This window comes from Ochotona curzoniae, unplaced genomic scaffold, assembly GCF_017591425.1.
Source record: "Ochotona curzoniae isolate NIBS_2020 unplaced genomic scaffold, NIBS_Ocur_1.0 contig_430, whole genome shotgun sequence".
Classification (NCBI taxonomy): domain Eukaryota; kingdom Metazoa; phylum Chordata; class Mammalia; order Lagomorpha; family Ochotonidae; genus Ochotona; species Ochotona curzoniae.
Genome location: NW_024466219.1, coordinates 19,744 through 47,172, shown reverse-complemented (window position 1 = coordinate 47,172; position 27,429 = coordinate 19,744). Strand labels below are relative to the sequence as shown.

The following is a 27,429-nucleotide window of genomic DNA, read 5'->3' as shown; positions in this document are numbered from 1 at the left end:
ATGGGGAGAAACAATGTTATATATATTAACAGCTATAATTTCTCCCGAGCTAACATGTTTTTGAATTCAACCTAAATCAGAGTTGCACAGGAACAGTGAACATCCATCATATGTAACAGCTGAGTATAAACTTAACATCACAGTTTCTATTCAGTTAGTGTTAACAGTTGATGAAAGTTTTGGGGAGAATCTCAACTTAAAATTTAAGCCTTGCCATTTATATAATTGAAGTGTGATTTTACAGATTTCTATGCATTTAGGAGAATCAAAACAGTCTTATAATTCTACCAAATCATAGAAAAGCGTTAGGCAGGTGAGCAGGGAAATCTCCAACAACCTAGTGAGTGAAGAAGAATTTAACTCTATATCCTAACCTAATAAAGTCCATAAAAAGCAAATAGGGAGCCTGACCAGTAAGTACAGGCTGAGCAATTATAGGTTAATTGGCCTTTGTTCTGACTCTTCCAAATGTTCTATATCCATGTCTCTCTGTAGCCTGATCAGTTAGGTACAAGTTGAGTGATTATCAGTTAGCTGACCTTTATTAGTCTCTAGTATCTAAAATAATTTTGGGGCTCACAAGCAACCCTGATGGTCAGTGTAAGAGAGGGCTGGGAACCACGGCTGGAGCTAGGTAAGAATTAGGGAAAGCTCCTCCTCTGAGTCCAGTCGTCTCTGAGTGCCACCCGGGGCTCCTGGCTGAAGTTCCAATGTCACCAGACCCTATCACGAGGGAACTGGGCTGCTTCGATCCCATGTGGGAAATTCACTAGGAAAGGACTGACCTCAGAGTTCTTGGCCTCCAAGGGCTCTCACCTTCCTTGTAATCCCCTTGGCAGTCGGGATATGGTCCTCCTTGATGAGGCAGGCATCCACTGCTTCTGTAGTGAAAGCACATGGGAGACCTCTGGGGGTCTCTGGGACTAGGATAGAGAGCTCCTCTTATCCTCCTGCTCCGCCTTGAGATCCGTTGCTGCTCTGTACACACAACCTCCTTTAAGAGGGTGTCAGAGTCGTCCTTGGATCCTACCACAAATTAATATGGCTTTTCTAATGTCTAAGGCAGTTAAGAATTTGTTATCTATGAATAATAAGTTACACTTAAAGTCTTCCTCAAACATTCTAAGAAGGTGGAGAATTTCTCTGCACTCCTGACCTGAAGTGGAAGAAGAGGAATATTAAACCAATTTAGTTTTCACTTCTTAGAGGCAGTTCCACTGGGGCTTCCATCTTCTCCAGGGGCAGCGTTGCATTGAAGGGAGTTGCTGCACTTCCAAGGTCAGATGAGCCATAGGGAAACCTCAGTTTTGAGGATCTATCAGGAAATTCTAGGGACAAGAGCATAACCTTTCCCATAGATTATTAGTGTTCCACAGTATCAATCATTCAGTTGTATTATCAAGTACATAATGTCAGGGACAGTTGTGCTTGATGCACCAATCTCTTAGAACCCCTCATGTCACCTGGTATTGGGAGGGGTCTGTCCTCCTCCTCCAATATTTCCTTGATGGTAATGCATCTTTCAGGATGAGGTCGTGAAGCTGTCTTACTGCAGGAGCTTCCTCCATTGAATGGAGTCCAAGACTTTACGTTACGAGTTGGCATCCACACAGGCTGCAGCTCAGTTCCTGGGAAAATAAGCATATCCTCTTCCCACAGTTAGCAAGGAGTCAGGACCTCTACACTTATGAGTGGCTAGGTCCCTCCATCAAACCAAAGACATCTGCGTTGGGCCTGCAAACTGCCTCCAGTAACATAGAGCTGCTGCTCACTAGAGGCAAAATCTGAAGAAAATTTAAGGTGAATAAGACCAAATTAATGCATGCACAGGGGTAGCATATTCCCCCCTCTGATTTTAAAACATATATTATTGGACAAAGTAAATTAGATTTAGTAATAGTTTAAAATCATGTAGATACTTTTATAATTCTATCAGAAAGCTCTGGGGAGTGGCTGTAGGTTGCCATAATCCCAAGGCCACCTGCTCTTATTGCTAAGCAAACAGCAACACATGATAACAATTTTAAACAACTTTTACAAAAGACAAAATGTTAAGACACACATGTATGCGCGCACACACACACAGACACACACACACTTTTGGAGACTTAAAATATTATTCTCAACCAAGCTTAGTAGTAGTGTTCACCAGAAATCTGTAAGTGAAATGATATTAAATCAATAATCTTGAACCAAGAAACTCAGTGGAAAACATTGATCGCCGCTATGAAATCCCTCTATCAATCTAAAAATGCAAATTTCAGTCTTCCCAGTAATATAGGCATCTAAGAATGCATAGTAAACAACCAGATACAACTTTAGAGCTAAATCATTAAAAGCATGTAAACTAAAATTTAAACCTTCAGAATTCCATGGAAGCATACAACATTTTGACACAATAAAATTTTACTCCATTTTGCATTTGGCAATAATCTTAATATAATTCAATAGCCTGGTCAACTGTCTCCACAAAACAGGAGATAGATCCGTTGGCATTCTTGAGGCCTCATAAGAATACCAAGGGAAGCCCTAGGATTTGAAACTTTTGAATACTTAAATGCTTTTTTAAAGTAGCTGAAAATATCTGAAAGATTTGTTGTTGAAGTTAGCATGACACATTATACATTACAATTGGTTATTGATGTGAGAAGTCACTCAAATATCTTTAAAACAAATACAAAACCTTGACACATTAAAGGCAGTGAGAGATTTGATTACTAGCCAAAAGTACGAGAATTACATTAATACATGCAAACACTTTGTAGACGATATCACATTAATTTAACTTATAGCTTGAAATAATCTAACAGTGTGTTACAGTTCAATTCTATACCAAAATTACGATAAAATTTCACTCCTTTTTTTAAAATGTCTCCCCAAAAAACCTTCAAGATTTACAAAAGCCCAGTCTTTTCTTTGAATTCCAAGTTCCCAAAAGTTGCAATGGATATGCAGATGAAATCTGTTAGCTAAACATTTATCACAACAAAAGACCTTGAAATTGGTCAATATTGTGAAATCTAGCAGTTAAACTGAAGGCCTGTATCCCAGTTTTCTTGTATTCCAGTGTCCTCAGCATTATAAAATATTCCAAAAGACATGCAGTTACAACCTGGGTACATTAACACAAAAACAGCAAACTTTCACCTTATAACGATATGATGCCGTCGCCCAAATACTCCTTAAAGCAATAATATCACTTTGTTAATTTTAAACAATAAGAACTTAATGAGACAGAGAACATAACTTAATGTAAAAACTTGTACTTAAAAATTGGCATACATGATTAAGCAATGCTGTATAGAAAAAGTGCTATATGAATAACATGCATTCACCACAATTGATTGGAATTTCAGCCTCCAGGATTTACTTGCTGGCTATTTTAAGTTTGAAGCTTCTCTGCAGGCACAAATTGAATAGGATGTTCCTGTTTTGTAAACTCCTGAATGTTTGGGACCTGGGAATGGCTTCTCCAGGAGTCTTCTGGCCACAGGCGTCTGCCACCATGATCAACTTTAGATTTACATTCCTTTTTCCAGTGCTGGCCTCTTTGGCACTTAGGACATATTCCTGGGGAGTGACTGTTAGAAGTATCAGCGAGGTATCTTTGAGTTGTAGGAAGCATCCGGCAATTTTTTCTCAGGTGTCCTGGCTTGCCACAGTTAAAACATTTAGCATTCATTTGCTTTTGAATGGCAAAAGTTTCAAGTGCTGCTAGGCGGGCACCGTGTTTAAATGTGCCTATGTTGCCACAGGCTTTGAGGTAACCCAAAAGATCTTCCTTTTCTTTTATAGGACAAATAACAGCCTGGCAATCCTCGTTTGCATTCTCAAAAGCCAGTTGCTTTAATAACAATTTCCTAGTGCCTTCTCCTCTAACTTGTTTTTCTCTGGAGTCTGTCAAAAGCCTTACAAAATCAGCATAAGATTCTCTGGCTCTTTGAAAGACTTTTGTATAACTGCCGGCAAATTCAGACCCAGCTTCAATTTTCTCCCATGCCCACAATGCTACATCTCGAATATGAATGAGCGCAGCTTGAGGTAGCAGTATCTGTTGCTCTGTAGTAAGCAACTGTCCATCTCCGACTAACATATCATAAGTCAGTTGCCCCCTTCCAGGCAATTGACGACCTGATGCTCTTAAGGATCGCAATTTTTCCTTAGCCATATCGCTTCTCCACATTTTCCATTGTAAATATTGAGGAGAAAGTCCTATTTTTGCTATTACTTCAAAATCATAAGGAATCCAGTTTGTTCCCTGGCTCCAGCCATTTAAATATTTCCACACATACGAATAAGTAGGTCTGTTGGACAAGCAAGCCTTTTTAAAAGCTGTGATGGCATTAACATCTGGGCTTTCATAGATAGGTTGATGGTTTTCTTGACTAAGTATGATTGGAAAAAGCAATCGGACATGAGGTCTCCGGGGAACATCAGACATTTGGAAGTCTTTGATCAGATTTAAGAGTGAGATGGCATGGGCTGGTATTTAACTCTTCCATTATCCTATCCTTGTTTACCTCACTAGAGAAATCTTGTGGTTTAACACTACAAATTTTCTTCTTTTTCTTAGTTCTCATTTCATTTTCAGTCACATTATGGTAACATCTTTCATTAGGAGAATCTCTCCTGAGTTTTCTTTTCCTAATTTCCACATCTGCAGCATAAGGCCTTTCTCTTTTAGCTGCATTACAGTGGCATATCCTCACAGGAGGGTCTCTAACACATTCTTTTTCATCTTCTTCATCTGTAGTATAAGCCATTTCTTTCCTAGCCACATTACAGTGGCGTCTCCCGTTAGGGAAATCTCTCACAGACTGCTCTTTGCCATCCTCCTCATCTGTACTATGAGATGTTTCTTTTTTAGAAATATTACAGTAGCCTTTCCTGTTAGGTGGACCTCTTAAGAGTCCTCTTTCTCTTTCTTCCTTGTCCATATTATGAAACACTTCTTTTTTGGCTACATTTTGGGGGTGTCTCCTCTTAGGAGTCTCTTGCACATTCCCCTTCTAAAATTATAATAACAGCTCTAATTAAAGCTGATATAATCCAGAAACTAATATCTTCTATCCTTCCAGCTTTTTCAGCATTTTTCTGAGTAAAATTCTTAAGTCCAGTTTCTAGTGTCCATTCATCTGGAGACCAACGATTATATTCACCAATAAGCTCTAAATAAGAACGCAATTGCTGCCTAGTTACCTTTGCTCCACTTTTCACCAAAAAATTCTGCACAAGGGAGATAAACGACTGTGCCTTACATTGGTTCTGGCCCATTGTCCCACTCACCACTTCCTGTGGGGGTCTCCACTGCACTTTCTTTTCTACTTTCAAGTCCCTGTTCAGGCGTCACTTGTCGCTGTCCCGCAGCGACGGACTTGGTGCACGGAGCTGATAATAACACGCATGGACCCTGACTGATGGTCAAAGCCGAAGTTTATTAGGGGCATCAGACTTTATACACTGAGAGTCCGTACTGTTTCCCTCTCTTGATTGGAATTCCTTTTGTTTTGTATATTCCACCAGGTGTTCTGATTTACATACTGTTTATACCAAAGGTAGCCATTTGGTTGTTGTCATGCAAATATTGTCCAATGAACTGCAAACCTGTGCTCGCTGACCTTCCAGGCTCACAATGTCCTACAAGTGACTATTACTGCGTCTTGTCTTGGAGCATCTGGGTGCTGTGCCTGGTTCTGACTTTGACCTCAGTTTCCCACTGATGGGAACACTGTAGCTCTGGGATCTGGGGAATGCATCTGTCTCTTCTGGTCTTTCTTTTTTCTTTTTTAAAGTTTTTTAAATTTTTATTGGGAAGACAGATTTATAGATAGGAGGAGAGATAGAAAGATCTTACATCTACTGATTCATTCCCCAAGTGGCTGCAACAGCCAGAGTTGAGCCAATCTGAAACCAGGAGCAGCTAGGACACAAACCACCATACATATGGTATCCCAGCACTTGCAAGGTAAGAATTTAGCTATTGAGTCATCATGCATCTAACCCTTAATCAACCCTGTCACATGTATGCCAGGATTTACTCTCATAGTGGAAAAAACTGACCCCCGGGCCATTTGAAACTCTGCTAGAGGCCAAATAATTGGCCTGCAAACACTGGCCCAGACGACCTCCAGCCCCTCCTGCCTGGGGTCCTCTACCTGAGCTGAAACCACAGCCTGTGACTTTGCCTCCCTTCATCTCCCCAGCCCCTTGAGCAGCTCCGGCTGCTGTTGTCCAGCTTGTCCTGGTGACAGTGCAGTCACAGTCTGGTGCTGGGGAACCCTGAGCCAGGTGAGCCGCGGCTGCTTGGGATGCTCCCTCCACCTGCCTCTTGGTCTCCTACTCCACAGGCATTTCTGCTCACCTCCTCTGTTTACATCCAGGTTCCCTCTTCTCCAACCCTAACTAACGCCACCTGAGCCATTGTGCCAGACATCCTTTTGCCTTTCTAATTAAAAACAAAGCAAAAACAGAAAAAAAAAACAAAAACCCTAACATTTGAAAACAGTAGGTATGGAAATCAAGTTTTTTCCAGAGACACTTAAAAGATTTTTTGTACTTGAACTTAAATTTTAGTTTATTAATGTGCAATAAGTGCAGTCCTTTGATGCATGGACAGCCTCCTGCCTGGGATAGAGCGGATCTGGCTGAGCCTTGACCTTGTGCCATGGTGTTTGCGAATAGCGCATTGCTGGCTACTGTCACCAGGTTTTATGCACACCCCTCAGTCCCTAGTTCCCACATGACCCCACATGTACAGAAGAAATAGACACTTGGGCAAATTGAGTGTTTTGCTCAACTTTGCATTTCTTCTGAAAGGATTAACAAAGTCTTGAATCCAAATCTATTAAAAAATGTGTTTAAATACCACTCTAGATTATTAGTATTTTTTTTCCACTTTGTTAGAAAGGTAGATAAATAGGATATGTGTGAGAGACAGACACCAGAGAGATTGCCCATCTGCTTGCTGGTTCACTCCCCAAGTACCCACCATATCTATGTTTGGGCCAGGCCAAAGCCAGGAGCCAGGAACTCACTCCAGTTGTCATCTGGCATTAGGGACCCAAATACTTGAAGCAGCACCTGCTGCTTCTCAGGGTGCACTTGTAGCAGGAAGCTAGGCTGTGAGCAGAGCCGAGATGGAGTGCACGATTGCTAGCCCACGTATCAGCAGCCATGGCTCACATGCCCCTCCTGGAACCGATGTCTCTCAGGCTCTCTTTAGTGTGCTACTGTTGAGATTTATTTTATCCTGGCCCACCCATAGATACTTAGTCATTTCAATGACTGCACAGCCTGGATAGTGTGAATAGCAAAGCATTCATTGAGAATGCATATTTCAAATACTGGTTAATATTTTTAAAACATCCTACAGAGAGTCCTTATCAATTATGTTATGTCACAGACAGCTTTGTATTTCTGAAAACTTTCAACAACACTGAGTATAATCGGTCTGATTCACCTTTATTTTTAAAACCTTAATGGGGGAAATGCCTCTTAGAAGTACTTCTCTGAATATTACTGAGCCCATGGTTGTTTTTTGTTTTTGTTTTTTGTTTAGGTTTTGGCCATGAAAAATTTTCCTTTTTTTTCCCCATTTTTTATTATGTTTCTCACAATGTTTACATAGTTAATTAGGGCACAAAGGTTCCAGGGCTACAGGAAAGTGAGTAAGACTATTATTTCCACAAAGTTTTTGTCATGTATATGGGGTAAAGGGGGAGGTAAAGGGAGAAGCCCCACCCAGTCTCCCACCCATCCCAGGTCCCTGATGTGGGGCATGCTCTGAGGGTCTTGCTCAATTTGTTTTGATAGTTCAACAGTTATGAATTGCTGCCAATCTTGCCATTCCAAGCACGATGAGGTTGCTGAAGAATCCACTGGTTGACATAGTCCATCTTAGTGTCTCCATTTGCCCAGTTTTTCACTGCCAACATATGGCTGAGGTAGTTGACTGACTTGTTCTGACCTTTGTCTTTTCATGGTTAGGGATCTGAGTCTGGCAGTTCGATTGGGGAGATCCCTAAAGAAATTTTGTCTGAGGTGTTCCCAGACCAGATTCTTGTGTGTACTTTGCAAGTACGGGACCCGGTACAGTCCATTGCCCCAATCAGCTGGTTGTTATAATTGCTCGGTTGGTTCTGTTTCCAGCCCTGTCTTCCACTGGAACCAATGGGTGTTGCAGTCCAACCTGATTCTGCCCAGCACACACTCAGCCCTCACATAAACCAGTGGGAACTGTAGCCTAGTCAGAGCGACCCATAATAACCCCCACCAGGCCCGCCCCATCCTGGTTCCCATGCTTGCCATTATGTGCAGCAGACTAGTCCAGTCTGTCCCACATCCCATTCAGCTCTCATACATGTCAGTGGGCATCGAAGCCTAGTTCAACCCAACCAGCCCGACTATCTAGCCCACATACATGCTGTTGGGTGCCCTTCTGTCTAGCCACCCCAACTCCTGTCCTGGTTTTCGTGCCCTCCAGTGGGAGTGGTAATCGAAGAGGGAGGCTATTTCCTTTCTATGCCACCATTTCCTTTCTATGCCACTATTTCCTTTCTGTGCCACTCCCATTCCCGGATTATGCACTCTCCAGGTGGTTCTGCAGTTTAACTTGACAGAATTAGCCCCCAATGCCAGCTTCTGCCAGCTGATGCTGCAGCAAAGCCGAAGCTACCCTCACCTGCTCTGTTTTATGTTTGCATCAGTAGGAACAATCAGCCTAGCCTTCCTTTTCCCTGATCTAGCCCACATGAAGCCCACAGGTGTTGTAGCCCTGCCTAGTCTGGTCTGTCCCCATCCCAGCTCACTTGCTCTCTCCAGTGGGAGTAACTGTCCTGCAGGGGAGCACCCCCACATTCCCCCTGCCGGCTTCGCCCCTTCCCTCCTTGGTTCTCATGTGTGCTGGTTGGGTGCTGTGGTCACATCCTGTACATGTCACTTCACCTTGGCATTCCATAATGTGCACTGGTGTTTTGTGGCGACCAAACCTGGCTCGACCCACACTCTGTTCTGCTGCTCGGATTCACCAGTGGGTGATATGAACTGGTTCAGCCTGGTCTGCCCCTGACCCATGCCAAATGTATGCCGGTGTGATACTTTCTGTGGCCTATTCTGGAACCCATGTTTTTTTATTTGATCTTGGTTTTATAGTGTTATCCAGCCCCTTCAGGAGCAAAGTGTCTGCAGTATGCTACTGCTGCATAGCCTGCTATTCCTCTGTTTAGATGTGCTGTTATCTCTTTTCTTATCAGTAACACTGGTTATGTATACATTCACATGTCTGTGTATTTTAAGGAAGCAATCATCCTACTGCTTTCATAAATTATATTCATATCAGGCCCGGCGTAGTAGCCTAGTGGCTAAAGTCCTCGCCTTCCATACGCTGTGATCCCATCCGTGCACTAGTTCATGTCCCGGCTTCTCTGCTTCCCATCCAGCTCCCTGCTTGTGGCCTGAGAAAGCAGAAGGGGATTGCCCAAAGTCTTGGGACCCTGCACCCATTGGGAAACCTGAAGAAGCTCTTGGTTCCTGGCTTCAGATCAGCTCAGTTCTGGCTGTTACAGCCACTTGGAGAGCGAACCAGCAGATGGAAGATCTTTCTCTGCATCTCTCCTTCTCTGTGTAAATCTGATTTTCCAATTAAATATATATATACACACACATATATATTTGCCCGTCTGCTTGCTGGTTCACTCCCCAAATACCCACCATATTCATGTCTGGACCAGGCCAAAACCAGGAGCCAGGAACTTACTCCAGTTGTCATCTGTCATTAGGGACCCAAATACTTGAACCAGCAGCTACTGCTATTCATATATATATATATGTGTGTGTGTGTGTGTGTTTATATATATTCCTGTCAGTGGAATTACTGGGTTAAGATGATGGATTTTTTTTAATATTAAGTGTTTTATTTGCTGCTGTCAGTTTATATAAAATAATTATTGTGAAATAGAAATTCATCAAAATACAGAGATAGATGTTAAGTAGTAACAAATATAGAAATTTAAAAATTTTTTTTAAAGATTTATTTTTATTATTTTTTTATTGGAAAGGCGTATATACAGAGAGGAGAGACAGAGAGGAAGATCTTCCGTCCGATGATTCACTCCCCAAGTGAGCACAACGGTCAATGCTATACCGATCCAGAGCCAGGAGCCTCTTCCGGGTCTCCCATGTGGGTGCAGGGTCCCAAAGCTTTGGGCCGTCCTCGACTGCTTTCCCGGGCCACAGGCAGGGAGCTGGAAGGGAAGCAGGGCTGCCGGGATTAGAAGCGGCGCCCATATGGGATGCCGGGCGTGCAAGGCGAGGACCTGTAACCACTGCTCCACCGCGCCGGGCCCGCAAATATAGAAATTTGTATATTATAGCACATGTGTTAAGGGAAGCTTTTTGTACAGGCTTCCAATTTAGCGCTCTTGAATGGATATTCACTGGATAATGAAGTGGTTCTGGAACTGTCTGGTAGATTTGTCTGACTACAGAAAGGAACAGACTTTCCAGGATCTGAAGGGATTTGTACTTGAAGGTACTCCAGTCAGCAGGGGATCATGTTGCACTTTCTGCAGACAAGTGTTTCAAGTGTGCAACTGCCTGGGACACCTTCCTGCGGTTGTTGAACCACTTTCTTCATAGTGGTGGTTACTGGAGGAACCAGACATGGCACACACACAGAGAGGGGTTGGTTCATAGATCACAGGTCGGCAGGTCAAACGATAGATATTTTGAGCCATGTGGAATATCAGGTCATTTTAAAGGGTATTTTAAAGGGTTGGTCCAGTTTGCCACCCAATTTTATAAAAATATCACATTCAAAGAAAGACACGTCTGTGGTGTTTAGCTCAGAGAACTCAAACCCAACATACTCAGAAGCTTCGCAGGCATGGCCAGCACTCATGATCACTGTCTTCACCTTCTCTTTCCCGACTTGTGACAGTAGAGACTTTCATATAGAGAATGTTCAGAGGCCAAAATGCCACTTTTATCCATACATGCTAGGAAGTACGTCCTAAAAAGCATGAGTCCCCCAGCTATCCCACTGGGAATGAAAACTGCATATGAGAGGGGATTTGTAATCCTCTGTTTACAGCAGCCCAGTCTACAATATCAAAGCTATGTAAACAACCCAGATACCCTTCCAAAGAGGAGTGGTTAAAGAAACTGTGGTACATCTACTCCATGGAATGTTACTTAGCCATTAAAAAGAATGAAATTATACCATTTGCAACTAAATGATCCCAACTAGAGATCATTATGCTCAGTGAAATAAGTCAATCCCAAAAGGACAAATACCATATGTTCTCTAATATAAAGAAACCGTCATGCAAATTTTAAGTGCAATATCCCTTTCCATATTGTTTTTACTGTATCCCATGTGTTTTGATTTTTTTTATTGCATTTTCATTTCTTCCAAATATTTTCTTTAATCTTGTCAAATTCATTGCTGGCTCATGGATTGCACAGTGGCATTGTTTTACCCAAGAGTCTTTTTTTAAAAAGGTTTATTTTCATTGGAAAGTCAGATATATAGAGATGAGGAGAGACAGAAGGAAGATTTTTCTGTCCATTGATTTACATCCCAAGTGGTCACAATGGCTGGAGTTGCATCAGTCTGAAGCCAGGAACCTGAGGCTCTTGTGGGTCTCCGACACGGGTACAGGATCCCAAGGCTTTGGGCCATCCTTGACTGCTTTCTCAGGCCATAAGCAGGGAGCTGGATGGGAAGCAGAGATTAGAACTGGCACCCATATGGGATCTTGGTGCGTGCAAGGGAACGACTTTAGCCACTGGGCTACTGCGCCAGGCCCCCAAACACTTTTGTATTTTCTTTTTGTCACCCATGTGTTGGTTATTCAGTGGAGCGTTTTCTCGACTCCATGGTGCTGTATATTTTTCATCCTCTTTTTGTTTGTTTGTTTTAACTTCATACCTGTTGTTGTCCTTGTTTCATGGCTTCTTATTTAAGGGAATGTATAGTGGTAAGACTAATAGAGACTACCATGTCCAGATGTGAAAATACAATACATCATGCATCCCTGCTTCCGAATCAAGGTTGGACTCCCAATGAAACTGTTGGACATATGTACACAATGGGATGCTTAACTGTCTGACATTGTCTGTATCAGCAATGTCAGGGCACATTTAAATAATAGACTGATGGAATTATAACTGCTTATGAAGGACTATACTATTATAACAATATGGGGAAAATTAGTTGGGGGTTGGGAATTTGGAGGAGTGGAGATTCTAGACTCTATGGAATTGTGCCATTAATTCAATATTAAAAAAAAATGGGTTCCTGGTGGCCATTTTAGACACTGTTTTACATGGTGTTAATATATTTTGGGAAGTGGAACTGAGTAAGTGTCAGAGTCATTTTCAACTTTGTGATCAGAAATGATTCCAGTAGTCCAGAAAATGTGGCCTCTCAGTTGAAAGACGCCCAAGGTGCTGGTTAAACTCCTGCAGTGCTGCATTTCAACAATCCCTCAGGGACAAGTCACCGAATTGTGAGCTCTGCAGACAGCTGTCTGATCAGGTCATTTGCTGCTGTTCATGGTGTCTCCTGGTCACTTATGTCACTCAGAATTAATGCAGTAGCCAAATGTGGGAGCTGGGTGCTGTCTGATCCATATCTCTGCTTGTCAGGGGACTTGGCGCAAGCTCTGAAAGTCTAATTCCATAACGTGCACTTGCAAAATAGTCTACTTGCTACCAGGAAACTGGTGTCTGTAATATAGTCTACTTGCCAATAGAAAACCTTAAGGCATTTTGACAGCCTTTTTAAACATTTTATTCATTATATGCTTAGTTCAAATCATTTTTATACTATATTGGATTGTGGTTAACTATGATAAGCACAGTAGCTCTTAAAGTGTTTTGTTTCACACTAATTAATGTACCCATTTATTCTTCTTTCCACACAAAATGACTTAGTACTATAAAAATTCACTGGGGTTAGAAATAGTTGCAGTCTGCATGAGTCCAACTCAGAAGTGAGGTAAGAGAAGTTGGTGTCCAGTGGTCAATGTGCTTGTCCTGAAGTGTTTAGGATGGCCTGAGCTGGAACATGGCTACTGTGTCTACAGGGTCTCCTCACCTGCAAGGGAGCTGACAGCAGCCTCTCAGATCCTTGCTGAAATGCAGGGGTGCTGAGTGAGTGTTGAGTGCTGTGACTCCCTGCTTGGCCCTCAGTGAATCTTAGCCCACTTGTGTACCGTTTTCACAGGGTGGTCCTTTTCTTTGCCTCCTTTGAGACTGAAAACCAAAGCCCAGATGGTTTTTGATATATATAAAAAAAATAGGTCATATGTGTTTTGCTCAGCTCCAAATGTGTTTTCACTTGTGTTTTTTCCTAGGACATGAAGGATCAGATGTCATCCTCATCTGTGCAGGCGTTATCTGAGAGAAGAAACAGACAGGTGAGGAAGCAGCAGCAGTGTGTCTGTCAGTCAAAAGGCACACACTTTGGCATGGCATTGCACCACCCAGCAGGTTCCTCCCCTTCCCAGGTTCCAGGGCTCCTCGGCCCCCGCAGCACAGTGCTAACACAGGGCTCTTTATTTGTGTGTTCTGTGTACCAGGCTTGCTGCCAGGGCCCTGCTTATCTAGATAAGGAGTGGGATTGTGGTGAGGTCTCTTTTTTTTCCTTAAATATCAAGTCGTTCCTACATTGCCCACCCATAGAATAATTGGACAGTTGATGATGAAATTGAACTAAAGACATTTGAGAAGTCTGTAGCATGCACATGCATTAGATTTTTTTTAAAGTTACATACTTTGGTGCTTGGTAGTAATTCCTTTCTAATTATTAAAACTATTTTTATTAATATACCAATCACCTAGAATTTACATTGATTTTAGATTACAACTTGATTCAGATTCTTTTGGTGGAGTAGAGTTTGTGTTTCCTGTTGTGAAGCCATTAAGTGATTTGTGTTAACAGAGATGGTTCTCACAAATTCTGTGGATGTCTGTTTTGTTTAGAAGAAAAGCTCCACGAGAACTATTACTTAATTCAAACGATTTGGGTTAACATCTGCTATTCTAATTCAATAAAGTTATTAAGAGTTCATTTAGTAGTCTCTTGAGAAATCAGCTCACTATTTTTATAGCTATGAATCTTTTTTCTTGAAGATTTATTTATGCATTTGAAAGAGAAAGAATCTTCCACCCTTGATTTACTCCCAAAGTGACTACAGCGGTTAGGATGGGGTGGGCCAGGCCCAACTAGCTTCATCAGCGCACCTATATGGTGGCAGGGTCCAAGTATCTGGTTCATCTTCCACTGCTTTCCCAGGCACAGTAGCTGGGGTCCGGATTGGAAGTGGAGCGTCTGAGTCCTGAACTAGCACCTACATGGCGTGCTGGTGTAGCAGCTGGTGGCTTAACCCACATGCCACAACACCTGCCCCCAGGATAAACCTACCTGTGAATATTTGTTGAGTCACTTAGTTTTGGAAGCAAGTATTATAAAAGCTTGAAGAGAAGTATTCTACAGATGCCATTCAATTCATTTTCCCATTTCCTTTCCCCACAATTCATTTTGGATGTCTTTGCTGTTTCCTTTCCTTGTCCCCTTTGCTCTCTCTTTAGGCATTACAGCTAGGAAGGGCTGTTAGCTAGCCCAAGCCCTTGCACTCAGCTCCTGCTCTCAGAAGCAGCCTAAGGACAGCCACAGCTGTCTGGGTTTGCAATTACCTTGTCACTTGCACTTTAGCCCTAACAACATCGAGTAGCCATGTCCGAGGTCCTTGGGATAGTAGTCTGAAATACATCTTCTCTGTGTCTCTGAATGTGAGTGCTTGTTCTCTTGCTAGTAGAGCTGAGCTAACACAAACAAAGGGGCATTCATGGGTTGTATCATTTCAAAGTGTGGTTTCAAGTGTGCTTTAGGCCATGAGGAATGCTGCAGTTCTATGTCCAAGGAATGTCAGGGCTAGGGTTCTCCACTTGGTTGGCAGTGCCGCCTTACTGTGCCACCAGCACACACAGGATCATCTGGTACCATCCAGACTGTTCCGTCTTGGTCCCTTTAAGAGATTCCTGGAGTTAGCCGATGAACACTAAGCAAGCTGCCTCAGGGTGAAGTACAGATGCTTGTTTATTGACTCAATTTAAGGCAGAGAAAGCTCTGCTACCTACTGGTTCACTTCCCAAATACAACAATAGGACCAGGCCAAAACTTCTGGGCTTCCAGTCCAGGTTTCCTCCATGGTGGCAGGGACTAACCGGCTGAGCTGTCTCCTGCTGCCTGCCAGGACCTGCGGTGGCCAGAAGCTGGAGTCAGGAGCCAGAGGCAGGTGTGGGACGACAGGGATTCTTAATGGCATGACATCCCCATATGTCCCATCTTTGTCAAGACCATGGCTGCTGGTGGAGCACAGTCCTCTGTCCACAGCTTTTTTCTAAGACATTATGAGGCCCATTGACAACCTTGGAGGTCACTGGAGTCTTTGGGCCAGAATGAGCAGCGTCTTCATCCAGATGCCTGGGACCAGATCAGGGCAGAACCTCCCACAGAAAGCCTTAGATCTTTTCTGTGCAAACACCTTCACATTCACCTTTGGTCTGGACTGACGATGCCATGGGCTATGGGAAGTTCTCAGGAATTTTGCCTAGCTAGTGAGACACTGCCTGTGGTACCTGCATCCCATCCAGAGTGCCTAGGTTCAAGTCCAAGCTCCATTCCCAAGTCCACCTGCCTGCTCATGCATGTCCTAGTAGGCAGGGGGTGATGGCCCCCCGTCACCCATGTGAGAGACTCAGATGGTGTTCCTGCCTCCTAGTTTCAGCCTGACCCATGCCCAGCTGCTGTGAGTATTTGGAGAGTGAACCAGCAGGTGGAAGATCTCCCTGTCTCATTCTTCATCTCACTCCCTGTTAAACAAAATAAATAAGGAATTTACTAAAGAAGCACTAACATTGTGTTAGAGATTCTTAATCCTCAGAACTTGGTGCTCTACCCTTGCCTGACTACTTGACAGGACTCACCTGAATGTGGGCTTAGTGCTAATGTGGAAGACAGCTGAGGGCTGTTGTGGGGCCTCCAGGTAGAGAGCAGTACTTGTGGTCACTGGCCAGAGGCTCAACTACACTGCAAGGAGAGAGGTGTCTGGTGGACCTTGTGCCAAGAGCAGCTAATGGAAAGGCTGTGGGGTCCTGGTCAGAGCACATGGGAGCCCAGGATGCAGATTCCTGCCTGGTCTTTTTGCGAGGAAGGTGTTCCTAGGCATATCCATTTCTAGTTCGTAATTGGGAAACCCGGCCCTGGTAACTGGAGCCTTGGTGGAGAGAGACCTCTGGTTTTGGAATCAACAGTTGCCTGTGCTGCCAGTGCTAGTCACCCCTTGTGGTCCTGCTTGCCTGGTGGAGCAACCCCAGGCACCAGCTGGGAAGCCTGCAGCCTGTGATGCAAGGTGAGGTGTTACATTCTAATCATGGCTGTGATTAGCAATCATTGCTGATTCTTGTTCCATCTGAATGTGAGGAGCTGTGACTTAGCGTCGTTCTGCTGGGGACTCCCCTTTCCTTCCTCAAAACAGAACTTCTCTGGGCCATTCCAAAAAGAGAAAGGTTCTTGATCTCCAGAGTCAGTTGGAGTAGGGCCTGGGGCTCGCTGGTAGCCTTCCAAGAGTCCTGGAGGAGCTATTGGAACGCAGGATACAGGTGCGTGTGACACACTGCTGTGCATCTCCAGGGAACAGAGGCCAGCAGGGAGGACCGGAAGGTGTTTCTCTACCTGATCTGGGGAAAGTCAGATGGTGAGACGTGTAGGTCCTCTGTTGCTAGCTCTGTGCTGTCTAACTTGTTCAGAGCCACTGCTTACTGCTCCTAACTCCAGTTGTCTCCACTTCCACAGGCACTGCTAGGAGACAGTGGCAGCCAGAGTTGGAGCAGCAGAACCCCAGATAAGTACGGGCGCCTGGACCGTGAGTTCCAGCTGGCCAACTCCCATTTCATCGAGGAACAGCAAGCACAGCAGCAGGTTCCAGGGACAGGGGCGTGGGTTCTGCCATGAGCTTGTCTCATGCTGGGCTGTCATGTGTGGACAGGGCATCCACACAGGATTTTTTTTTAAGAGTATTTAATTGTAAGAGTCACAGCAAGAGAGGGACAGACAGAGAGGTCTTCATCTGTTTGTTCATGTTCCACGTGCCACAGCAACTTGGGGCCAGGCCAGGGTGGAAACAGGAGCTCCCATGTGGGTGCAGAGGCCCAGACACTTGGGCCGCCTTCCACTGGTTCCCCCGGCCATTAGCAGGAAGCTGGATTGGAACTGGAGCAGCTGGGATTTGACCACGTGATGCTGGTGTTCCCCGTAGAGGCTCCACCCACTTTGCCACAGCTCCAGTCCCCATGCAGGATTTTAAGACTTTGGAGCACAGCTTCCTGGAGAACCAAGCTTAATTAGATCTTTGAGGAAAGGCAGCCCAGACGTCTCAACAAACTGACAAGGCTGCCAATTTAGTTTAAGTAAAACTTCTTCATAAACTGCTTCTGTAAACTCAAGTGTTTTTTGTTCAACCAAACTTTCAAAAAAAAACTCCATTTTTTTTTCATTTGAAAGTCTTAGCTGTTTGCATTGCATTTAATAGTGATTTCCCTCGGTGGACATTGAGGGGTAATATCTGATTGTGCTGTTAATGTGCCCCTGCACCAATGGCAGACACAGTGATGGCCCTGGCTGTGCCTGAATCTGCTGGCTCTTTGACAGCTGTATATGTGCCCGGGGTTGTGTGTCTCCATGTTTCTTGTCTTTTCGCATGTGTGCATATCCAGTTTTCTCCTGATGTTGCTGTTGACTAAGCAGAGTGTTTGTACAAAGTGAGGAGGGGGCACTGAAGCACTGATTGTCCCTAAGGCTGGGCTTTCCTGCTCTCCTGAGGAGTGTGGTGCACATCTGCCCAGTTTTCCTACCTCCTGGAGCTGGCGTCTCCACATTGAGACCTTGGCCTGGCAGGAGGCTTCTTCCTCCCCGACATGCCCATGTCTCGTAATGATCTGCAGGTATGCTTTCAGTTTTGCCTGCTCCCCCATGGAACTGAGTCAGCCAGAGCCACCACCTGCTCCGGGTTGGGCCAGCAGGAAGGCTCTGGCTGCACTTATCAGCTTCTCCAGCAGAGTGCTGTCCCTGGCAGTGGTCTGGCTTCTGAATGGGAATTGTCCCGAGCTGCTGGCGTGCTGGGCTGCAGACCAGGTAAGATGGGTCCTAGTTGCTTATTTCCTGTCTTTCTGGTGCAGCTGATCGTGGAGCAGCAGGATGAGCAGTTGGAGCTGGTCTCTGGCAGCATTGGGGTGCTGAAGAGCATGTCGCAGCGCATCGGTGGGGAGCTGGAGGAGCAGGCAGTGTGAGTACTGAGAGGCCCACTTGCTGTAGGGCACTGCCAAACCATCCTGGGGGGACCTTGAAAGCCTGCCCATCATGTGGCCAGTGAAATCAAAACAGCTTGTTCATGGCCAGTTTTGCTCTGCTTTACAGACTGTCCTTCCTAAAAAGCAGATCTTAGTTTACAGCAGGTAGTTTAGGGAGCTCCGGACTCAGGTGCACACTCCTCTGAAACCTGGCGTGTTTCTGTGCATGGGAATGTAACCTCTGTGTGGGACCCATGTGGAGGGAGAGGTGGTATCTTCTTGGACCCTCTTGCTACTTGGAGAAAAGCATTGCTTGATATCTTAAATTGTAACTTTATGGAAAAGTTACAAATTTACTTCTAACAAGAAAACCCTCTCTCTCAAAATGGAAACCAGAGACCATACCTTGAGTCTTTTTCCTTAAGAACAGTCGTTTAGGGTGAAGATGACAGCAGAAAGAACATCTGTAAGTGCTGCCTTATAATACCTTAGCCATCTGCACATTTTTTCTGGGGGAGAAGGCGGCAGGCCAGAATAGCTCAGATGCTCTCCTGAGTCTGCTTACTACTGTACACGCATGTGGATGTCACCTCACCTGCCCAGGGACAGGAGGCTCAGTCAGTATACACTGCCTCCACCATTTGCTGCACAGATGTCCCATGAACAGGCATGTTACAAAGAGACATTTGTGCCAGGTGCTGTGACCAGGCTGGAGCTGCTGAGCCTAGGGTCCTGAGAAAGAGGGACTTTAGTTCAAAACTAAAGTGTGTGTGGATGACAGCAAAGTGAGACTGGGGAGGGTAGAAGCCAGAGGATGGAGGTGCTTGTGGTTGTCTATACCTTGTGTATACCATGGCTGTTCTGGGAAGGCCCATTTTCCTGTGATCTGAACAGTGGACTGAAATTGGGCAGGCCAAAACCAAGTCTGAAGCTGGAATTGCACACATCGAATTTCTGTCCCAATGAATTTGACCCTGAGGTTCAGGGTTTGAGGCTTGAGCTGCTCTGTTGGTGAGGCAGCTGGATATGTGGTCAGTTATAGGTCCTCAGAGACTTCAGTTAGAGGCAGGATTTAGCGTATCCTCAGCTCTGGCCTCCCTAGAGCCCATGGAGCAGTATTTAGAGGAATGAAACCTGTGGAGACTCAGCATGGAATAAAAAACATCTTTTATCCCAGAAAGCACAGAGCTAAGTGGCCATGAACAGTAGACCACAGAAAGCTGAGGTTGAACCAATGCTGTGGTTGTCAGAACCCTGAGCTGTAGTAAGGCGTGAGAGCTAACCTTCCACGCTGACACTCTTGAGGGTGCAGGGGTGCGGCTGACACAGAGCTGGGTCTTGGCCTGGCCACGCTGACACTCTGAGGGTACAGGGATGGGGCTGAGCCTCCTGCTGTCTAGTGCATAGACATGGGGGGTGAAGGCAATCCTACAGATGGAGTGAAGGTGCTAGACAGTCCTGCCACAGGATGGGGAACAGCTGCTCTGTGTCTCCAAAATAGAGATCTCCGGTCAGAGCAGATGAAAGGGAAACTATGGGATACTGGGCAGCAGGGCTCTGCCTGACCTGGGGCCTACTTCCTGTCCCACTATGTGCTGCTGGACTTTCCAAAACTCTGCATTTCTGAACTCTGCACAGCTCTAAGCCCACCTTTGTGGTCCTTAGCATTTTCCATGCAGACATGTTAGTTTGTTTTCAATCATTACCCCAGGCTCTGCTGCTTGCATCCACTCTAAGAACAAACACAGCATCACCCTCAGTCCGTCCATCTGTCCTGTGCCAAGAATGCTGGGTAGTGGATCGAGGCCTTGGCCATCACTTAGCAGCTGTGCACTGCTGAGGCTCTGTGCTCACCACCTGCCCTCTGTGTCTTTCTTCAGCATGTTAGACAGTTTCTCACATGAGCTGGAGAGCACTCAGTCTCGTCTGGACAATGTGATGAAGAAGCTTGCCAAGGTGTCTCACATGACCAGCGGTAGGTATGGTGTCTAGACTTGATTCTGAAACCTCTGTGTGTGGGGTTCCCTTAGGAGTGCCTCAGCAAATATTCCTGGCGCACGGTGCTAGCCAGGCCATAGGGTTCACGTGCCAGGCCTGGTCTTGAGTGTGCCACCTTAATTTGGGAGAGGGTCTGTGTGCTCCTGCCACTGTTTGCCACTCTTGCTCCAAGAGAACATCATCTGCTTCTTCATATTTCCCTGCCAAAGGATGGAGCTTACTTAGAGTAGTAATGAGTTACAAAGCCAGCACTGTCTCATAAATGAAGAAATGTCTGCAGGTGCAGAATAAGATGGTCTTATGGATCTCACTGTGAAATAATCGGGGGAAATTGTATCTTGATGTGGATGAATAAGTTACAAGTTAGTTACTGTGTAGCAAGGTACACTATCACTCTTTATCTTATTCATTTATCTGTGTGGTTGGGAGGCATAGAGAGTGCTGTTAGGTACTCACTCTCTAAATGCCAGTAGTGGCCTTGTGGGGCCAGGCTGAAGCTGGGAGCTAGGAACTCAATCCAGGTCTCCATTGTGGCTGGCAGGGACCCCATTCCTAGAGCCCCACCTGCTGCCTGTCCGAATGCACAGTAAGAGGGAATAGAAAGTGTGTCTGCAAATGGAACCTCTGGACCTGGATGGGAGATGAGGATATCCCAGGTGAGATGCTTCCCCCTTTTATCTTTTGATTATGATAGTATGCAGGAAGGTGTGTTTTAGATCAGAGAAAATCTGGTCTCTCCTTGAACCGGTGCAAGCGCCCCAGGCAGGAGGAACTGAGTCTTCTTAGACCTTGGGACCATTTCCACATCAGGAGGTCCCATCTCCTGGTTCTGTTTCCAGGTACAATTACAAGGGTCACCTAGCTGAGCTGTCTGAGGAAGATTTAAATACATAGGAAGGGGTGTTATGGGGCAGCAGGTTACATACTGCATGCGATTCCTGATTTTGTGTTGGAGCACCTGGCTGCAGTGCTGACCCTTCCGTGTGCTGCCCACCTTCCTGCTCCTGGGTGCAGCACGTGATCCTCCTCTGAGATGAGAGACCAGAAAGAGTTCCTGGCTCCTGGCTTCAGCCTGGAGCTATTGCTTGTATCCGGGGAGTGAACTAGCAGATGGAAGGTCCATCTCTTTCTCCCCATTTCACTCTCTGTCTCTGCCTCTCAAATAAATGTCTTTGAAAAGTAAATACATGTGCATCTTTGCTCTCCAGCAGTGTAGCTCAAATCCAGTTACAAAGCGCTTAATGGGATTTAGTTTCCTGCCTATAGACTCTTGAGAATTAAATAATAGTAATGTAAGAGAGTTTGATGGAATATGTCATTTATTAAGTTTGTAATTGTTGAGAAAAAGGCAAAATGGCAAATGGTCCTTGGGATAGACAGCTTGTTACACGTGCTCCAGGCGTAGGCAGCCTCATAGCTGCTTTTCACTGCCTGAGGCCTGCTGGTTCACCTTTATAGAGGGTGTTCCAGGTTCTGTCTTCACCCACCCCCAGGCCTCTACTTAACAAACAAAAAAAGCTGCTGCTGATGCCTCAGATCCATTACAGGTCTCTCCCTGTGTCAGTTGCAAAGGTAGGACAGAGCTGTTCTCAGCATCCTGGTGTAAGCAGCTTGGCTTTTCATTTTATCTTCTTTTCCTGGTAATATGCATCCCAGTGTCTTCTGTGCTGTCCACCGCTAGATTCTCACTTCTTCCACAGTGTTGAGCAGGTTTCACTGTCTGGATATGCCATATGAGGGGGGAAGCTCAAACCGCTGGGTGTTCTGAAAACCTTGGCTGTTACCAGGCTCTGTGTGTATAATGTGTTTCCTGTGCAGGCATACCTGTGCTGAACTGACTTGTAGATACAAGAAGGTCTTGTTCTGTCTACAAGAAGGTATTAGTAACTAGTAACAAAATAGAATGAATCCAGCATTATCCTGTAATGAATGTCATGTGGGTGTGGTCTCCCTGCCCCCCCCCCCCCATGTCTTGTGATGGCATGTGCTGAGTTTGATTTCAGTGCTGTAAAGCAGTTTTGAGCTCTTGCATCAGTCATGTCAGTGTCTGACACCAGGACAGTCCACACGAGGCTGGACAGTGTGTACAGCACAGGCACACTGGGCAAAAGATGGCTTTTTGCCCTAGCATGGTGTAGGATTTAAAACGTGGATATTCTTTGTTTCTAGAGTTTTCCACATAATATTTTAAAACTGTGTTGCCTAGATGAGTCACTAAAAACCACTCAAATGCGGGAGATACTGCTCTTGTCCACATGCGTACTGAGTTATATTGAGACCATCCTTAGTGTCCATATTTACAGAGACATCTTCTGTAGATGTCCTTGTGCAGATGTCTGAACTCAGTGAATCCACCTAACCTGAAGTAGGACTGGCGGGTGAAGAAAGGGTGTTCAGATTCCAGAGAAGTGGCCAGGCCATCCTTTACATCACACTCCTTCTTGGTAGCTTGTGGCCTTGGAATGCTGGGTGTTGGCTTTCCTGGGGGTGTCTCTGTGAATGTTCTCTCATGCTTTGGGCCCCTCTCAGTCCTGTCCTGGTGGGCTCTCTGCACACTTTGCATCGTAGAAGTTTCTTGTTCATTTTGGCAACATTTGCCAATCAGATATGTCTTTATGAGTGTTGTTCCTGACTCAGGGTTGCATCCTCACACTCTTGACAGCATTCATTGCAGAGCAGTTTCGTTGCTAATCAGTTACTCATTTCATGGCTCATGGCTGAAGCATCACCATGCCCAGGATCACCTAGGACTTGTCCTGTGTTTTAACTCCTAACGTTCCAGTGCCAGCCCCATGATTTTGCTTTTTATGCTTAAATCTGCAATCTATTTTGAGTTAATTCTGTGAAGGATGTAGTGTCTGCTTATGGATGTTGGGTATTTCAGCATCGTCTGTTAAAAGACTCTTGTGTGGCCATGGCTGCATTCTGAGTTCCATTTGCTCCTTCAGTCTGTGTCTGCCGGCAGCATGCTGTCTCAGTTATCTTCGCTGACATTATCATAGAGTCTTGTCCTCATTTGTTCCCCAGTTTAGTGGGTTTTCGAAGTCAGATCTTCAAGCTGAGCCATATATGTTGTTTTTCTTTTTATTCTTTTCCAGAACTCCATGTCTGCTTATACTGTTCATCTTTTCATGTAGGATCTATGCTTTCCACAAGAGCTCTTTGCATTCTAATGTGACTTCTGGAACTCCTGTTCTGACAACTCCTCGTTTCTGCCAAGTCTGACATTGGTTCTGACATTTGCTAGTTGGACCTTCCAGGTTGTCTTGTAATTCCTGGGCACAAATTGTGGTAAATGATCCTTGGTGGTATGGTGGGCATGGCCAGCAGGGTCCTTGGTCGTATCATGGCCAGAGCAGGCAGTGGCAGTTGTGACTCATCGGTCCTGCGCCGAGCCTGTGAGCCTCAGCATTGCTGCCCTGTGTTTGCTGCAGGGTGAGTAGAATCTTCTGGAATGAATGATTTTGGCCATTTCCCCCCTCCCAGCCAGCTAGGCTGTGTGGTTAAATCTGCTACTGATGCAGGCCTGCTGACAGAGCATTCTGATACCGCCAGAAGCACATGGGCAGCCCCTTGAGGTGAGACTCTCAAATGTCCCAACCCCTACCCCAGCCGCCTGACTGCCTGGAGCTGCAGCTCCAAGGCTCCCCCTGAGCTTCAGCCATTGCTCATAACTGAGCCCTGGTCCCAAGGCTTCACTGCTGGTGCCCTCTGCTCTGCCATGTCAGTATTCTTGGTTTAGAAGGTCTCAGTGACCCAGCAGCAGTGGGTTGTCCTGTTACCTCCTTCCTCAAACAGGTCTGAGGAGAGTCGTGTGTCAGCACAGAGTGGTGACAGCCAAGCCACTTGTGTGCTGGGCCGTGGACAGCTGTGGACAAAAGTGGACAGCTGCAGTATTTTCTAGGGAAGCCACTCTGCCCCCTCTCTTTGTCACAGTCCTGATGGTGGAAGAGCTGAATAGGCAGGAGTGAGTCCCCACCATGGGTTTACTGAAGGGGCCTTTGGCACGGCTGAGGCAGAGGGATCATTCAAAAGAAATTTTGGGGTTGAAACTGGCCAGCAGTCCCCAAGGTCACTCACAGTTAGATGACGATGTTCTTCAGCCATAAGAACCACTGGAAACAAGCTGGTGAAGAATGTTCATTTATTCAGCACAAATTCCATAGTTTTAAAGGTTAAGGAAGGGAAGGGCAGGAGGACATCTCCCGGCAGTCTCCCCACCCGCCAAAGACACTATAATTGGCTAGAAGATATGTCTATTTCCCTTGCCCTCCTGGTCATGTCAGAGGTCATGTGAGAGATTCCACGTATATTCCCCTTGAACTTCTAGTTAGGGTTACGTTGCAGGTCACACTCCATATGTAGGGCTGGAAGCTGTGCCTCAGGTCATGGGGAAGTAAGCTCTAAGCTACATCCATCAGGTAGCAGGCCAGGGGTGATCGTGCACAAAGAAAGCCTTGGCCCTGCTGTTCCTGGTTTGGTGACATTTCTCTCACTGGTTCTCAGACCAGTCATGCTGAGCACCTATTTGTGTGTGTGTGTATCTCTCATAGGCATCTCTTATAGACTGCCTATAGCTGTAGCTGAGATGTGCTAAGTCTATAGGATATAAAATAAACATTTATAAAGCCATATTCCTGTATTTCTGTGTAAGCAGAGCACCTTTTCCTCATGGTTGACTGCATTTTTGTAGGCAGTGGGATTTCTCTGTGGGGGAGCCCATTTGTTCTTTCTACATGCCCCCACCCCATGAGGAACCCTTTGTTGTATGGTAGACATTTTCGTCTGTTGGTGACCACGTGCTCCGTGCTCGGTTTGGCAGTGCTGTTCAGTTCTCATACCAGGTGCTGCCAAGTTAGGGACATGGTCAGGGCCTCACCTCTGGTGACCACATGAATAGACTCTGGCCACTCTGTCTGCTGTGCTTTGCTGCTCAGATCATTGGTCATCAAGCAGGAGGTCTCAGCAGAGATGTCAGCTCTCACTCTGCGTGACTGAGTGGCACCTTCCTTCTTTCTGGGCTGGGTGTTAGGGGTTCCAGCTGCTGTTTCCTAAGGGACTGGCAGTGTCATTGTGTGGAGCTCGTGGGGTTCCTGTGGAGTCAGAGTACCTGGCTGTGGTGAGAGCTTTGAACATGCAGGCTGTGGGATATGTAACAGCAGAGCCACTCTTACCTCCAGCCCTGGCTGGACACACCAGCACCCAGGCAGGGTCACGATGCAGGCCCAATCATTTGCACATCTTCCCTGTTCTGCCTGCTGTAAATCCTATGTCCCTGCATGTTGGGGTGTTGAAGCCCTGGAGAGCTGACCCCGTTGTCCTGCCTTCCAGATCGGCGCCAGTGGTGTGCCATTGCTGTGCTCTTTGCAATCCTGTTGGTTGTGCTGGTCCTCTTCCTCGTGCTGTGACTGAGGCCTCAGCCAGGAGCCCTTGCTGCATGTGACCGGCAGGGAGTGGGAGAAGCCAGCCCACCAACTGTCCTCCTTCCCTTCCTGGACACACCTGTGCACACATGCCTTTGTCCAGCCTCCCCATGTGACCTCAAAGCTCAGCTCCTCCTGGACATGTTTGCCCAGCCTCATCATGTGACTCCACAATTCAGCTCCTCCTGGACATACCTCTACCCAGCCTCACCATGTAACTCCACAGCTCAACTTCTCATGGACACACCTCTACCCAGCCTCCCTATGGACACGCGTCTACCCAGCCTCCCGTGTGACCTCACAGTCAGCTCCCCTGGACACGCCTCTGCCCTGACTCCTTGTGTGGCTGTGATGCAGATGGCTCCTCCATCATAGTGCCAGGGGAAAGAGGAGTGAGGAGACGGCACCCTAAATGGTGGAGCCCCATGCCTGCACTGCTCTGAGGACAACAGCCACTGCCTAACCTTGCCTGACCTGGCTCCTGAGGAGGCTCCGAGTAGGCCTGTCCCGTGCTGTCTTCTCTGCAGCTGCTCTTGGCTCCCACTGTTCCTGCTCCAGAGAACCTGCGGGTACTTCAGGCCACTTGCTGTGCTTTGTCTCCACTGCTACAGCTTCCTTAGCCTATGTGTAAAAGGCCCAGAGAGGTCACTTTCCAGGGATCAGTACGGAGATGAACTGTTTTAGGTGCATTTCTTGTGGTGGGATTAATGAGTGGAAAATAATGAAGCACTCCAAGTTTGGGGTTCTGAAGACGTGAGTTCTGGTTGATGGGACCTCCCTGGATGCAGGTTGGGGAGAGCTGGCGATGTCATTGGATGTGAGGGCTAGTGTCTCAGTGACCACCAGGATGTCCAGGGCCTGGCCAGGTAGGAAGCAGAGTCCTCTTGGTCCCCCGCGTGGTGGGAGTGAAGCTGTGTCTGTGTATATTGCCTTGATTTACAGAGGGTGAAGATGAAAAGTGTGGTTTGGGACCAGACCTAGGCTGCATGTGACAGTGAGACTGGGGAGGTGGACTGGGCTTGCTTTTTCTCTAGATGACAGCTGGATTTTACGCATTCAGACTACTGAGCCAGCCCAGACCTAGGTTGAAACTGCGGGGACACAAAGCTTTGGCCTCTGACTTTTTGGATGCACTCAAGTAGGAGATATTTTTGTAGCTTCCTTCACATTGAGTGGCAGCTCGGCTGGAGCCAGAGCTCAGCTCTGGAGGCTGCTGGTCTTGCTTCCCCAGCGTCTGGATAGAGTTCTTGTCTCATCTTGTCTTTCTGGGTGCCCTCCCTCACACACTAACTTTGTTCTTTTTTCTTTTTCTCATTTTGTTTGTATTTCTCGTGGCGTTGTTTTGGGACCTTCTTTTCCCTTTTATATGATTTGCTATCATGTGCTCGCCCAGCTAACTTTTGAATCGCACTTTTAAATAAACATTGTGACAATTTTGTAAGAAGGATATTTTATTTTGTTTAGGATTTTGGTAAGTCTGGGAGTCTGCCAATGGAAGAAAGCTGAGGGGAAGTTAACCCTGTACGTATGGTGAGCACTGACATTGGACGGTGCTTCTTCCACACTAGGGGCTGAGTGGGGCCCTGGGTTGTCTACACAACTTTAACTCACTCTGAACACTTCCTGTCAGGTCTTGTATTTGCACTAGAATGTC

At 45.9% G+C, this 27,429-nt stretch overlaps 1 protein-coding gene across 3 annotated transcripts in view; it reads left to right on the top strand.

Moving 5' to 3' along the window:
• Positions 1 to 27,221, top strand: part of STX6 (syntaxin 6) — a 53,193-nt gene extending 25,972 nt beyond the window's left edge. The window contains exons 4-9 of one of the 3 annotated variants that reach the window (XR_005884460.1): positions 13,359 to 13,421; positions 16,862 to 16,987; positions 18,244 to 18,350; positions 20,235 to 20,329; positions 20,894 to 21,008; positions 25,684 to 25,740. Coding sequence is in view for 2 of the 3 variants with exons in the window: in XM_040985333.1 (XP_040841267.1) it covers positions 13,359 to 13,421; positions 16,862 to 16,987; positions 18,244 to 18,350; positions 20,235 to 20,329; positions 25,684 to 25,760 (468 nt within the window). In the remaining variant the exon portion in view is untranslated. Of the gene's footprint in view, positions 1 to 13,358; positions 13,422 to 16,861; positions 16,988 to 18,243; positions 18,351 to 20,234; positions 20,330 to 20,893; positions 21,009 to 25,683 lie in introns of all 3 variants that reach the window. The other 2 variants (XM_040985333.1, XM_040985334.1) reach the window with 2 other exon arrangements.
• Positions 27,222 to 27,429: the final 208 nt, after the last annotated feature.